Source organism: Telmatherina bonti, assembly GCF_933228915.1.
Source record: "Telmatherina bonti genome assembly, chromosome: 15".
NCBI classification, from domain to species: Eukaryota; Metazoa; Chordata; class Actinopteri; order Atheriniformes; family Telmatherinidae; genus Telmatherina; species Telmatherina bonti.
In genome coordinates this window covers 33,166,310-33,182,003 of record NC_136613.1, presented here as the reverse complement: position 1 = coordinate 33,182,003, position 15,694 = coordinate 33,166,310, and the positions used below count along the sequence as shown (strand labels likewise).

General features: G+C 40.8%; 1 protein-coding gene across 1 annotated transcript in view; it reads left to right on the top strand.

Moving 5' to 3' along the window:
- pms1 (PMS1 homolog 1, mismatch repair system component) overlaps window positions 1–10,179 on the top strand; it is a gene marked incomplete at its 3' end in the record, with an annotated part of 33,536 nt that extends 23,357 nt beyond the window's left edge. Inside the window, 4 exon segments of the mRNA XM_079254813.1 lie at window positions 4,382–4,849; window positions 7,542–7,672; window positions 9,737–9,897; window positions 9,979–10,179. Of these exon segments, the coding sequence (XP_079110939.1) occupies window positions 4,382–4,849; window positions 7,542–7,672; window positions 9,737–9,897; window positions 9,979–10,179 (961 nt within the window).
- Between the last annotated feature and the right edge of the window lie 5,515 nt (window positions 10,180–15,694).

Sequence of the window (15,694 nt, the reverse complement as noted above, 5' to 3'; positions counted from 1 at the left end):
TGTTAAAAAAAATTCAATTCTGTTTAGTTCAACTTTATTTGTGTAGCATCACTTTAGGACGCTTTGCATTCAAGCCAATTCATAATAAATGGCCTAGCTAATAGAGAAACCAACTGAATCAAATCTTGACCCCAATTCAATCCTCCATCCTGACAATGGGAAGATCAGGCTCAAAACTTTTTTTTCTTTTTCTTTTTAAACAAAACAGGCTAGGGACTTTTGTTTCTGTTCTAGCTCCATATATTTAATTATGACTCACTTAAAGACAAAAGATTTATATAATTAAATATCAGAATGAGTAAGGCCAGATGAGTGTGCAAAAGTTAAGTGAAGTTATTCTCCAGCATCACGGCGTGAATCAAGGCGGAGACCTTGATTTTAAACGAGAGGAAGAAAGACACCCACATTACAGTACACAGACTGTAATCCTCCTTTGTCAGTTGGTCTCATCATAATGAATCTTGTAATGCAGTCATTAGTAACTTCTAAAATTACCTGATGCAAGGGGACATGCCAATAAAACAAGGCACAACTGTGCTACCTACTGGTGTCTGCTGAGCGACTCAGGACTAACACCATTATATTGTGCTGAAAGCATTTCAACCCAATTATGTCAGATTACTGCATACCAATTTAAAGTAATTGCAAGTTTGGAAAATGTGTATCAGCAGTATTCAGGGCCTTATATAAGGTATGGAAGAGTGTATGGAAAAAGACATCTGTTAGGAATTCTGCCTTGATCTGCTGCTGTCTTAAACATGAAGTAGGATGTGGCAACGGCTTGGCTCTTTTCACCACCACGGCTAAGTGGCGCACCACCTCTAGGAATTATACAAGTTCATGGAAAGGGCTGTTTGATTCATGGGGTGCTAAAGACCTAATGCTAAACACATGAAGATGTATGGAATTACGACTTGCGGTATAACAAACGGTATACATTTTGTGTGTCAATTTTAAATTTCTTGGACAGCTATATAAATGCTTAAAAAACTTATGTAGCTGTCAATAAAAATATACTGAACAGAGTGAAACATGACTGTTCCTAAGATGATGTGACCTATAGCGTTCAGGGTTGCTGAGTTTTAAAGGTTAAACACAAACCACATTTTAGCTAGTTCCTGAGATGTTAAATTAATATGTAATTTGTTGAGCGTATTTCTTTGGCATAAACACAAAATAAATAATTTTCCGTGTCGTTACTGACTAGTGTTTTCATACTTTAAAGATATAAACAAATGAACCCTGAACTGGGTTCTGTTGCAGGTTTTTCCTTTCTCTTCAAAGGGAGTTTTTTCGTTACCACTGTCGCCTCATGCAACGCATGATGGGGGATTGAATTTAAGTCAAGATTCAATGCAATCTTTTGGTTTCTCTCTTAGCTAGGCTATTTATTATGAACCGGTTGGAATTGATGTCTATAAAGTGCCCTGAGACGACATTGTGAAGTGGCGCTACACAAATAAAGCTGAATTGAATGTAGAATTTGATGCCAGCAAAACATTGACTGCGGTTGCATGATGTTTTTTATTTAGGAATTAAATAATTCGGAATTAAATAATTCGGAATGAACGCATTCTCCTACAAGTTTACATTACAATAACAATTCCGAATGAACGTTTATATGAAACACGTCTTTGCTTAATTCCTCTTCAGAGCAGCGGGTTGGGAAGGGTTCTGATTGGACAAAAGGTACACGTGACGTATACGGAAATAAACAAAGTTGGCTCCCTGCTTCTCGTCTTTTCAGTCGTAGCTTATAAAAACTACTTAATAAGTACCAGTTTCGCCGCTATTTTTATTATAAATGTGAAGTAGCAGCTCAACACGAGCATACTACTTCACTTTCTGCAGCAACTGAGAAGGAGAAGAAAGATAGACCACCGAACACGGGAGGCAAAACAACGCGCGTCATCGGGACAGGACAAGTCCCGTAACGAGCATGCTCAGAACGACCGAAGGTAACTTAGAGCGGAACGAAGGTACATGACAGAGGAATTAAATAGTTCAGAATTAAAATACGAATAAACCGGCCACTTAATTTGGAATTAAGTTTAATTCCCAATAGAAATTTGCATTAGGAATTAAGTGTTTACATGGTTGGTTTTCATCAGTTTAAAGCGGAATTAACTTTTGTTCGGAATTAAAGAGGAATTAAAACTTCCATTTAAACGCAGTAATTGAAAGAAAAATAAAAAGTGAGGAAACAATCCCGAGTTTTGTAAAAAAAAAAAAAAAAAAAAAAAAAGAGTGTGTCTTTGTCGCTGAATATAAGATTTCAGCCAGAGAACAGTCTGGTTGTTATTTTCAGACTCTCCTCATGATGCTCCATGGAGCCTGCATGAAGCCAAACTGATAAAAGTCATGTAGTTTTTCTGCCTTGGTTTGATGCAGGATATTCTTAAGTTTGGCAGTATTATGTAGGTAAAAAAAACACCTGATTTATATTAAATGATTTTTTATTTTATTTTATTTTTTTTCTTTTAAAGAAGTATTTTATTTATCCCTAGTGGTAAATTGTAATGCTGCTGGGTGGTTTGTTTTTTGTTTTTTGTTTTTTTACAAATTTGGTCAGAAATAATTGATAATGAATTCATAGTCAAGTCTTTATTTGTTTATTGCTTGTTTGTTGTTTGCGTTCTAGTTGAAGTGATTTTTGCACAAGTTGACTGACCAGATCTCTGTACTCTTGTTCTTGTCCGTCACTGATCCCACAACTGCCAAGTAATCAGAGTATTTCTGCAGTGACAGGATTCAGACACCTCGTTTCCACTGATCGGTTCAGTTTGAGCTGGTATGCTAGGCTACATTATTTTACGTGTTTCCATTATAAAGCCATCCCATACAACTGAACCAAAGCACACCATTCCCACCTTCCCTTCAGTTGCAGATCTATAGTAAAATGGTACTGTAAGGGCGGAGCTGTTGGCGTCACACGATGCAATCCATTGACTGGGAGTCAGAAAACGTCACTGCCCACAACAACAGCAAGCAAGACACAAACACAACATTGCTGTTCAGTCCACGGTTCAGTCCACGACGAAAAGATAAAAGGAAATGGATGCCTGCAAACAACATGAAGGTCCGGTCAGCTCTGGAACTATAAACTTTCCAGACTATAGTCGTTTTTTCCCATTGTTGTTTGTCGCGACACGTTACTTGTCATGAAACCAGTTTGACGCCACTGAAGGCATTTGGTCTAAACTCTCCATGCACAGTGACGGTCCAAGCTGGCTGGGTTATTCTACAACTTCTGAACCGTACCGGCCCAAACCAAGCCACTCTGTGGAAGTGGGACTAGGATTATATTGGAAGTCTGAGGTGGACATGGTGAAGAAAAGGGGCGAGAGAACAGTCCCTTGTGGTGCTGCTGACCATCGCACATGTGTGAGTTAAAGGACAAATCCTGATCAGGAATCACTCTTCACAGTTGTACTGGAAGCCTTGTTAATGTTAGCCAGAGAAAATGCACATTTAGACAAGGTCCAAACATGATAACCTCAGTCCTGTGTGAATTTAGAAGGGTGAAATTCAGAGTCATCCAGGTCTTTATGTCTTTCAGACATCTTTGTAATCTGACAAACTGATTGATTTCACCAGGCTTTGTGGGTAAATATGTGTGAGTAACATCTACGTCTCTGTCATGCTGTCCAGTATGACCCAATGGAAGCATGCACAATGTAAGAAGTATCGGACCAAGTACAGAACTGGAGGACTCCATAACTTTGGTGTGAGAAAAACTCGTCATTGATATTAACAAACTAAAATCAATCAGAAAAGTCTCACTTAAACCAGCCTGGTTCAAGCCTTAAAAATGGTTTCCCAAGTTACTCCTGAACCGATGTGACGATATAACTCAAGGTGCAAACATTCACTACCTGAATGTCTGCAGAATATTATGCACTGAAGGCATTTAAACATCTTTTACAATCCTGTTCTCATTTTGCATCAAGAGTTTTTCATGATTGTCTTGGTGAAGTTTCACTCAAAGTCATGAGTGATGACCCATCCTTGCTAGGAAAGAGATGTTGGTGATTGCCCCTTTAATACCCAATCCTGGCACCCTCATCTGTTGCTTATTAAACTACTGATTTTAGCATCTTCCACAATGATGTTGTGTATTATTTAGACTTTTCTACCTTTCTTTGTCTTGTGTCTTTCTTTTTTTAAAGTGTGCTGGTTTCAGATTGTAGCTGAGTTTAGTTTCTAAACAAAAGAAATGAATTATTCAGACCTCCAAGAATCATTTGTCTTTAAATACAGATTTGACATATTCAGAGAAAACACATTTGTCTTAAATCTCACAAGTGTGAGATGGTATTATCTCACCAGTGATAATAGTTTAATAACTATGCTTGTCATGTCTTCTGCTGTAATTCCCCAGGTATGAAGAGAAAGCTAAAAAACACCTGGAACACCACAACCAAAAGAGCAAGCAGGCCTCGGCTGAAGGCTTCAAAGAACCCGCTACAAGCACCTCAAAGAGCCACATGCAGGGTCAGAAACGTAAGGCTCCTCAGTCCAACCAGCAGCTGCTTGACGAGCTCTTTTCTGCTCAGCCCCAAAAGAAGACGAAGAGCCCTGCACCTAAACCCTCGCAGCCCCTCCCCTGCAGTATGGCTAACCTTCGCCTTAAGCTCCAGCGTCTCTCCTCCCAGAGCCGTGCAGCGCCACGGGGCCTCCATCTTGTAAACCGGCTGGCCTCTCAGAGTGCCTGGGTCATTTTATGTGGTCAGAGGCTGATGTTGTTAAACCCGTTTCGAGTGGAGGAAGCCTTGCTGTTTAAGAGACTTCTAGAGAATAATATACTTCCAGCAGTGAGTCTGCAGAACCCTGTACAGTTAACAGATGGGTAATGTATCACATTTCTCTACGACCCAATGCCAACTAGGCCATTTCATTTCTTTATTTTAAAACATACATTTATTACATTCAGTAGAGGTAAAAGTCTCATTTCATCTGATATATAATAGTGAGGCAAATAAGTATTTGAACACTGTGTGATTTTCTAAGTTCTTCCACTTAGAAATCATGGGTGGGGGGGGGGTCTGAAATTCATCTTACCTGCATGTCCTCTGTGAGAGACATAATCAAAGAAAAAAAATCTGGAAACCGCATTGTATGATTTTTTAAAATAATAATTTGTATGTTACTGCTGCGAGTGCACGGTGGCATAGTGGTTAGCAATGTGGCCTCACAGCAGTTAGGGCTCCCTCCAAAGATTTTCCATTGGGTTTAGGTCTGGAGACTTGCTAGGCCACTCCAGAACATTAATATGCTTTTTACAGACCCACTCCTTGGCCGTGTGCTTCGGGTCATTGTCATGTTGGAAGACCCAGCCACGACTCATCTTCAGTGCTGTAACAGTGTGTTCAGAACAAATGCGTTTTGAGCGTCAAAAACGCTCGACGCTGGTCACTTTTTGTGTCCGACGCTCCTGCCGCATTTGCCGCTTGTTTGGAGCGAGCGACAAATACGGCGGAAAAGAGAGGAGGGAAGGCGGAGCCTTTCTTCCGGTCAGTCTGAATGATGGTGGTGTAGCAGAGAGATGACATGGTTTTATTTAATAAATAAAGCTAGAGAACGTCGTCGTAGGGCAGTGATAGTCACTGTTAATGCAACAAGAGCCGCACTCAGCAGAGAGCCGCCCCAAACAAAGCGTTGCCATGCTACATATCCTGCTACGTTGCCAAATGTTTATTCTAAATATTGCACTGAGTAATGAAATTCTTATGCAACAGTATATGGTGAAAGTACAGTAATGCCTCCAGAATGTGGGCGTTTCTTTTTCAATATATATATGGAGCTACCGACGGAGCAGCTCTTTGGTGGAGTTCGGTGCAGCTGAAATTAGCCGAAACTGGCAACTCTGACAGGGTCAGTTAGGGCCGTTAGGACAGCAAAGTTTCTGCAAGCAGCCTGCAGCTCTTGTTTGGTTGAGGATCATTATGACTTGTTTAGATAATATTTTCAGAAAGCCAGTGGCTGCTTAACGAGGTGCATGCGATGAGGAACACTGTCGTAGAGCATCTCAGCCCCGTGTCTGGGTTCACCACAGAAATCCTCCAGGAGCTGCGAGCTGATCGCTCTGATTGGTTGACACATCAAGCGGCCAAAGTTCAGATTTTCCATCTCTGGCTTTTGACGCGCATCCCAGCTTAAAGAACTCCTTTCAATTTTCTGCGCAAAAATGCGACGCGAGAAAGCTTGACGCCCTCTTGCCGCGCCTCCACATAGACTTTACATGTAAATCTGCCGCTCTCGACGCTCAAAATGCGTTTGGTCTGAACACGCCGTAACTGAGGGAAGAACGTTGTTCCCCAAAATGTCGCAACACATGGCCCTGGTCTTCCTCTCCTTAACACTGTGGAGTCGTCCGGTCCCATGTGCAGAAAAACACCCCCAAAGCATGATGCTACCACCCCCATGCTTCACAGTAGGGATAGTGTTCTTGGGATGGTACTCATCATTCTTCTTCATTCAAACACGGCAAGTAGAATTAAGACCAAAGAGTTCCATTTCGGTCTGACCACAACTTTCTCCCTGGAATCCACTGGATACTCCAAATGGTCACTGGGTAACCTAAGACGTGCCTGGACATGTGCTGGTTCAAGCAGGGGAACCTTATGTGCCATACATGATTTAAAACCATGACGTCTGAGTGTATTACCAACAGTAACCATGGAAACAGCGGTCCCAGCTCTTTTCAGGTCATTGACCAGCTCCTCCCGTGTAGTTCTGGACTGATTCCTCACCTTTCTTCGGATCACTGAGACCCAACAAGGTGAGATGCACGAGTAGTCATGTTTAGCTTCTTCCATTTTCTAATAATTGCTCCAACAGAGGTCTGTGTGGCCCTGCGATGAACTGGCCAGCTGTCCAGGGTGTACCCTGCCTTTGCCCAAAGACAGCTGGGATAGGCTCCAGCTTCCCCGTGACCCTTCATTGGATTAAGCGGTTCAGAAAATGAATGAATGAATGCTCCAACAGAGGATTTTTTTTACCAAGCTGCTTAGCAGTTCCCCCGTAGCCCCTTCCAGCCTTGTGGAGGTCTACAACGTTGTCTCTGGTGTCTTTGGACAAGTCTTTGGTCTTGTCCATGTTGGTAGTTGGAGTCGTACTGATTGTATGGGGTGGACCGGTGTCTTTATGCAGCTAACCACCTCAAACAGGTGCTTCTGGTTTAGGATGAGTGGAGTGGAGGTGGACTTTCTAATGGAGGACTAACAGGTATCTGAGGGTCAGAATTCCAGCTGATAGACAGGTGATCACATACTCATTTACAACGGTATATGCAACGGTTTACATAATAAATTCTATTTAAAATCCTACAATGTGATTTACAGATTTTTTCTTGAGATTACACAGTGGACATGAACCTAAAGCGAAAATTTCAGACCCCTCAGTGATTTCTAAGTGGGAGAACTTGCAAAATCACAGGGTCTCAAAAGCAATCAGAGCAAAAATCAACAGCAATATTACACATCAAATGGGGCTATAGGTGTGTGCTTTGATGCACATATTTGTTTTGTTTGTTTGTGTAGAAATCTTGGGGGAGCTGAATATACTGAAGCTTTGTGCAACATGAAGAAACAAAACCCGGATCTGGACGGAGGGACTTTCTTCTCTGATCCCAGGCTTGTGGCTAACGGCTTTAAAATCAAACTCATTGCAGGTATGATGGGGACAAAATGTTGCACCATAACATTGTTGTACGAGTTGGCAGATGATTGCTGAGTGGAGTTGTCTACACTCCGCTTTCGTCTCCTAAGCTGAGGCAGGCTCTACACCTGATAACGCTTTTCATTCATGCTGGTAAAAGGTCTCCATTATTATTTAGTTTTTCATAATAAATGTTAAATCCATTTGCCATCATAGTTCAGAAATGCCAAAGGTTCGTTCGCTGTAACTGGATTACAGACAATTATTTCTTTCTCTGTATCAGAGTAATCGTGAATGAGTGAAATGAAAAGGTCTTGCATCAGTTTGTCCATCAGAAACAGTGAAGGCAGCCAAGACAGATGTGGTTTTTCTTGCAAAAGTGATTCTTATTGATAATAAAGATAAACATCTGCGTCTACTTTCATCTAACTCATCTAGCAATAGTTTTCCTTAAACATAATCTGACTAAAGTCCTTCCAACACTGACACGTGAATATAAAGAGAAGTTTAAAGAAAAGCTTTTTTCAAGCTAAACTTGTATTTTCCAAGTTAACAGTCCATTCATCTGGTAACAGTATAATTACCATGGAAGTTATGTTTTTACCAGCGTTTATCTGTCTGTTAGCGACTATATGTAACAACCACTAGGTGGATTTTTACTTTTTTCTTTTTCTGAGGAAGGGTTTTTGGTCTAACTTAGTCTGTTACATTTTTGGAGGAATCTGGAAGGAAATGTCAGGATTTTTTATCAGAATTCTTCACATTATGGGTTGAAATGCTCCGCCTAGCCGAGGTCTGTGCTCTCTGAGTGCTTTCCTACTTTTATTTTATCTCATTGTTTTATGTTTGCTTATCAAATCAATTTCTGAGGAAACCATTTATGAATTTATTAGTTACTAAAAAGTCTGGATAAAGATGCGAAGCGTCTATCGCTGTGATCTGCACAAATCAAAAGTTTTCACAATTTTACATCAAGGACCATTTCTCACAGTTTGTCTCCGACTGGTGAAGCTCAGTCCATCTTTCTATCTGAGAGACTCTGCCTCTCTGAAATGCTCCTTTTATAAGCAGTCATGCTACTAACCTGTTGCTAATTTACCTGGTTAGTTTACAGATTTCAACCTCTTACAGCCGTGTTGCTGCAATCAGCTCATATTTTCCATGAAATTATAAAAACATCTCTGTTTCATCCTCCGATACATTGCTCATGTTCTAGCAATAAAATATGACTTGATGTTGCATGTAAATAATTGTATTTTGTTTGCCTTTGCATGTTAGGCAGCGTCCCTACTAGCAGAGATAAATGATACAAGCTGCATTAACTGACCTTGTCCTTCCAGCTTCTCCGTCGTTATCTTTGACGTAACTTCTGCTTTGTTTGCTTCTTGAGGTGTGCAGTGTACCATGGATGTTGGTTGTTTTTGTTGCTGAAATGGTTCACGTCAGGTGACATTGGTCTCGCAGCAGGTTTCCACCCCAGTGTGCCGGTGATGAGAATAGTTGCCCTTTGAGAAATTCTTGGAATTTTCTCTTGGCACTGCCAGCCCCTGAAACTGTGCATGTCAGGTGGCTTCATTGCAAAATATCTGCTGAATGTCAAACTTTTTGTCATGATTGCTTTACTTTGCATGATTTTGTCATTTTAAAAAGCAACAAGAAGAAAGTAAACATCTCTGAACTTCATTGCTTAATTCGCTTTTTATTTCCCTTTAAAAGGACAATTCACATGGTTGACTACATTTGGTAAATTTGCTCTGAACTCTACAGCTTTGTTGCAACTTTGTGCATCTTCAGGTAAATCTTTACTATTAAAGTTTTGCATTATAAATAAAAAGTCTGGATGATTTGGAAGATTTCCTCCTGAAGCCAGAAGGAGTTATTCCTCCATCCTACTAGACAGCTTCCTTCCAGTCTGCTGGGGCTTCTATTAGTCATTTAACACTCCATTTGGCTCCTGGCTTGTTTGACTTGGTCATCTGTTCAGCAGTAAACCACAATATTTATTTATTATTCTTTCCTGGAGATAGTAGTAGTGTCTGGAGTGTATTAATCCTTGTTTTCTGCTTGTTTTGGCCAGGCAACATGTCAGGTGAGAGACATCTGGAAGTGACAGCGATGGCAGACTGCGTGCCTTTTCTCGGCGTGGAAGACCTCAGGGAGATCTTGACAGCAGTTCTTCACAGAAAGGCCTCGACTGTGCAAGAGTGCAGGCCGCTTAAAGTCACAAACTACCTCCAAGTGAGAGATGCTGTTCACCGGGACGTAGATGGCATCACTCGCCTTTTGTTTTGCTTCATTAAGGAATTTTTCTCCCCACAGGGGGAGGCAGTTCGTCTGGCCCGTCAACTGCCTACAGGTTTATGTGGAGAGGACGTGAAGGAAACCATCCGCCGGATGGAACGACAGCTGGGTGACACCAGGCGGACCTGCATTCACGGCCGGCCATTTCTCCACCACCTCACCAACGTCCCCTCCACAGATGAAGAGGCGAAGGCTCTCTTCAGGCCTTTAAACTTGTGAAAAAGGAGATTGTTTTCACATACAGCAGCTATGAAACCATCTCATTTTATGTCTGTTTCACTCAGTTTGTTGCCATTTTTTATAAATTGACAGCTAGAACATGTTTGTTCCACCGTCGTGATCAATTTATTTGTGTTAATATGATGTTAATCCAATAATTATCATTTCCGCAGAGCGTTAAAAGATGAGGCTAATGACTCGACTGAGTAAAACTAATAATTAATGTTTTCCGTAGCATGAAAACTAAGCTCCATTTCTGTCCTGTAGGACGCTATTACAGTAACTTAGAACTCAATAACACAAAACTGAGACCATCTAGGTGTAAAACTTCATATTTCCGTGAGTTGTATCCACACCTACAGCTCTCTGCTTTTACTCTACCTCAGAAATAACTAGTCAAATGGTGCTTATCTTGTTTTGCAATAAAAAGCTAATTTTCTGCAGCAGTTACTTAGTTCAGATCAGTTATCGTATGAAAACAAAGACAAATTAACTGTTTTAATAGTAACTTCTGCACTGAAAATGGACGAATGGAAAGAGATGGTTTATGGATGGATAGATTTCTGTTGCTTCTTTAATTCACTGGCCGGTATAAACTACCTAAAAGAGAGATCCGGCAAACATACGTCCCTCCAGACCGTTTGTGTTGAAGGATTAGCTGCTGGACCGTCAAAAGAGCCACACTGGAAGGTGGCAGCAGAACGCTTCACAACCCAAAAGCAGCGAATTTAATCAAAGCTGGAAAACAAAAAAACTCTCCCTGAAAGATCTAAATAAAAGTTCTCTCTCTGAGGAAGCTGTTGAAACTTTTCTGCCTTAAAAATTCTCATTTGTTCTTCAGGAAGTAATATGTACATTTAACCTGTTCCAGACCTGAATCCCATGAACAGGAGCAGCATGCAGTAGAGAAGGTGTTAGTAGTGGAGAAGGTGTTAGCAGTAGGGAAGGTGTTAGCAGTGGAGAAGGTGTTAGCAGTGGAGAAGGTGTTAGCTGTCGAGAAGGTGTTAGCTGCAGAGAAGGTGTTAGCAGCAGAGACTGTGTTAGCAGCAGAGACTGTGTTAGCAGCAGAGACTGTGTTAGCAGTAGAGACTGTGTTAGCAGCAGAGACTGTGTTAGCAGCAGAGACTGTGTTAGCAGTAGAGACTGTGTTAGCAGTAGGGAAGGCGTTAGCAGTAGAGAAGGCGTTAGCAGTAAAGACCGTGTTAGCAGTAGAGACCGTGTTAGCAGTAGAGAAGGCGTTAGCAGTAGAGACCGTGTTAGCAGTGGAGACCGTGTTAGCAGTAGAGAAGGCGTTAGCAGTAGAGACCGTGTTAGCAGTGGAGAAGGTGTTAGCAGTAGAGAAGGTGTTAGCAGCAGAGACTGTGTTAGCAGCAGAGACTGTGTTAGCAGCAGAGACTGTGTTAGCAGCAGAGACTGTGTTAGCAGTAGAGACTGTGTTAGCAGTAGAGACCGCGTTAGCAGTAGGGAAAGCGTTAGCAGTAGGGACCGTGTTAGCAGTAGGGACCGTGTTAGCAGTAGGGACTGTGTTAGCAGTAGAGACCGTGTTAGCAGTAGGGAAGGTGTTAGCTGTAGAGAAGGTGGTAGCACGTGTCAGGTATTTCTGATACTTCTGTAGTATTATACACACAGCTCTTGTAGTTGTGAAGATTTTAGACCGGATGCAGAAATATTGGCATTGTCAAGAAGTTGAAGGCAGGAGATTCTGGAAAAACGGTTCTAGCAAGCAACATTGAAAATAACCAATTCACAAGTCCAAACTCCTTTCCTCAGACCCCCGAAGCCCCGCCTCCAAAGAAACACGTCGTGCTTGTTCCTGAGGGAGGAGGGGAAAAATGGACGTCAAGTTTGATAAACATCATTAGCGATGCACCGATCCACCTTTTGGGAGTTCCGATACGATGTCGATATCTGAAACTAGAATATCTGCAGATACCAATATCTGCCGATACCAGATGTGTGTATGTGAACATTATTGTGACTATGGTTATTATTGCTGTTATAACTGTGTAAGATTTCATTAGGTTGTAATAAATGACCCATCCTTTCTGAAGTTACCTCACCAATACAGATATATTACAGATCTAACAATTTCAACAAGGTTTATTCTGATTTGGCACATTTTATTTAAATACAACTATAAATGTGTGGTTTTGAAACAAAGATCTGGGTTTTAGTGTAACAAAAAATGTCACATTTTAACATTCAAGGCTTTTATTTCTTTTAAAACATGTCCGAAGCATTTCATCAAACACATGTGCACTAGCTTAACTAGTGTGGTATCGGTACACATTAATACCAAGTACAATTACACACGTTTGGTATTGAGCCGATACTGATATCGGTATCGGTGCATCCCTAAACATCATCCAATCGTTTAGGATGGGTCAGTTAAAAGGATTGGTTGGTTTTTTCCACTCCTGTCTGGTGACACTGGTGACTAAATACTTTTATTTCAGTGTTAGAGCATTTCTGTACCTGGCTCCTGTGACACCTCTCAGATTTACTTACAGACACAAGGCGTTCTGGAGTTACAGGCAATTATTTGCACACATGCCGTCAGTCATGCCGTGAGAAAAAAAGCACAAAATATATCACACGACACAAACATACTAATACCAATCCCGCTTCATAAACAATAGGAGTTGTGTTTATGTCATGTAAATTTGGCTAACACATTAGCATCTATATCATAAAATAAAGAAAAATAAACACAAGCAGACATACGTACCTTATTGGATGCATTAAATAAAAAGAGGTTAAATAAAATCTTCCCAGCCCGTTAGTCCTGCGGGGTCACTTCCATTATAACACTAAATTCAATTCAACTTTATTTATATAGTGTCAAATCACGGCAATGCCATCTCAAGACACTTTACAGACAGAGAAGAAAACATAATGAAAGCCAATTCATAATAGCCTATGTAAGGAAACCAACAGATTGAGTTGAGTCCAACTCAATCTCCCATCCTGAGTAAGCACACTGGCGACAGTGGGAAGGAAAAAACTCCCTTTTAACAGGAAGGAAACCTCTGGCAGAACCCGGCTCAAGGACAGGCAGCCATCTGCCTCTGTTGTGTGGGGGGAAGAGGACAGAAAGACAACAGGAGCTGCTGCTCCCGGCCAGGGAGACCTGCTGAGACAGGAGACATACATGTTAATGTTGCTACACTGTTATTTTTTGAGGGGGGGGGGGGGAATAAAGGGGGAAGAGAAAGAGAAAGAAGCTCAGCGTATCAGGAAATGTCCCTCAGCAGTCTAAACCTATAGCAGCATAACTAAGGGATGCTAACCATCCCTAGCTATAGGACTTATCAAAAAGATAAAACTATTTTCTCCAGAGTTTTGGACATAAACGGGAGATTAGATATAGGTCTATAATTTGCTATCACCTCTGGATCCAGAGATTGCTTTTTAAGTAAAGGCTTGATTACAGCAGTTTTAAATGATTGTGGTACATATCCTGTCACTAAAGACATATTGATAAGATATAATAGTGATGTATCAATTAAAGGGAAAATGTCCTTAAAGAGGCTCGTTGGGAGAGGGTCTAAGATACAGGTGGATGGTTTAGATGAAGCTATTATTTTAGTTAATTCAGAGGGTTGGACAGGACAGAAACTATTTAGACACAAGTCAGATCCTGGTTCTAAGGATGCTTCGGAGACCACAACAGGCTCAACATTATGTAGAAGGAAGAATATTGTAGATTTGATCTCTAATAGTATCAATTTTATTCCTGAAAAAATACATGAAATCATCACAGCTAAGTGAGAAAGGAATACATGGCTCCACAGCGCTCCGGCTCCTAGTAAGCCTGGCTACAGTGCTGAAAAGAAACCGAGGGTTGTTTTTGTTTTCCTCTATCAATGATGAATAATAAGCTGTTCTTGCCGTACGTAAGGCTTTTTTGTATACAATTAAACTTTCTTTCCAGGTTAAGCGAGACTCCTCTAGTCCTGATGAACGCCATCTGTTTTCCAAACGCCTTGATGCCTGTTTTAGAGCTCGAAGCTGGGAATTAAACCAGGGAGCCTTCATAATCTTACCCAATTTCTTCTTCTTTAGGGGAGCAACATTATCCAAAGTTATTTGCATTGAAGCTGTTACAGTATCAGCATGCTGATCAATCTGAGCAGGAGTAAAGCTTAAAGGGGGACTCTCAGTCATGCTAACACATGGTAGAGGTGAAAAAATTGATTCAATTGATTGTTTAAATTTTGTAATAATATTGTCAGATAAACATCTACGATAGAATTTATTTTTGGTCAGTGAGTAATCAAATAAAGTGAATTCAAAGGTTAATAGGAAGTGATCAGACAAGACACGGTTTTGAGGAAAAACTTTGAGCTTGTCAGTCTCAATACCAGATGTTAGAACAAGATCAAGAGTATGACCATGAGAGTGAGTGGCTCCATTGACATTTTGTGAAAACCCAATTGAGTTTAGAATAGAGCTAAAGGAAATGTTTAAACTATCATTTTCATCGTCAACATGAATATTAAAATCACCTAGTACAATGACTATCAGTAGTCAGCACTAACTCAGGCAAGAGATCAGAGAATTTGGTCAGAAACTCGGAGTAAGGTCCAGGTGGGCGATACACTAATGCTAAAAGGAGCAGTTTCTCTGAATTCCATTTTGGATTAGATAAATTTATTGTCAGGAATTCAAAAGATTTATAGTTAGTTTTGAGCTTAGGACTAATTAATAATTCTGACTGAAAAATAGCTGCAACACCTCCTCCTCTGCCTGTAGTTCTAGGAATGTGAAAGTTTAAATAGTTAGCTGGCGTAGCTTCATTAATACTAACATAATCCTCTTGCTGTAACCAGGTTTCCGTAAGACAGAATAAATCAATGTGGTGATCACCTATCAAGTCATTGACTAATAAAGACTTATTTGGGAGGGATCTGATATTCAGTAGGGCACGCTTTATTGTCTTATTTTCAGATTTTATTAGATCCATTGTTTTTATTTTTATGAAGTTTTCACGATTAACCCCAGAAGTGTTTTTGTGTTGTTTAATTCTTACTCCTGGGGAGTTGTATAAAGGTCGGAATGGGGTTTTGGGTGGGCGGCAGCAGGTGGGAAGCTGCAGAAAAGTGTGTAGGACTACAATTCTGCCTCCTGGTCCCAACCCTGAGTTGTCAATTTAGCTGACTAATAAAAGAGTCCATATTGCTAGATAAGAGAGCGGCTCCATCCAATGTGGGATGGATGCCATCTCTCCTAATAAGACCAGGCTTTCCCCAAAAAGCGCTCCAATTATCTATAAAACCCACGTTGTTATAACATCTTTTCTTTCTCTGACGGGATCTCATGCAGCCTCTTGTTGCTGCTTGAAGAGCTTTACAAAAAATGTTCAACAGCACCGAAACTTTAGATGTAGAACGGCTCATTTACCGGTTCAATACAGTTATGATTGGAATAACATAACAAATGTCTTCTTAAGAAATGTAATTTTAAACTAAAAAAGAACAAATAAACTCTGCCACTGATAGCAGCCGCAGTCAAG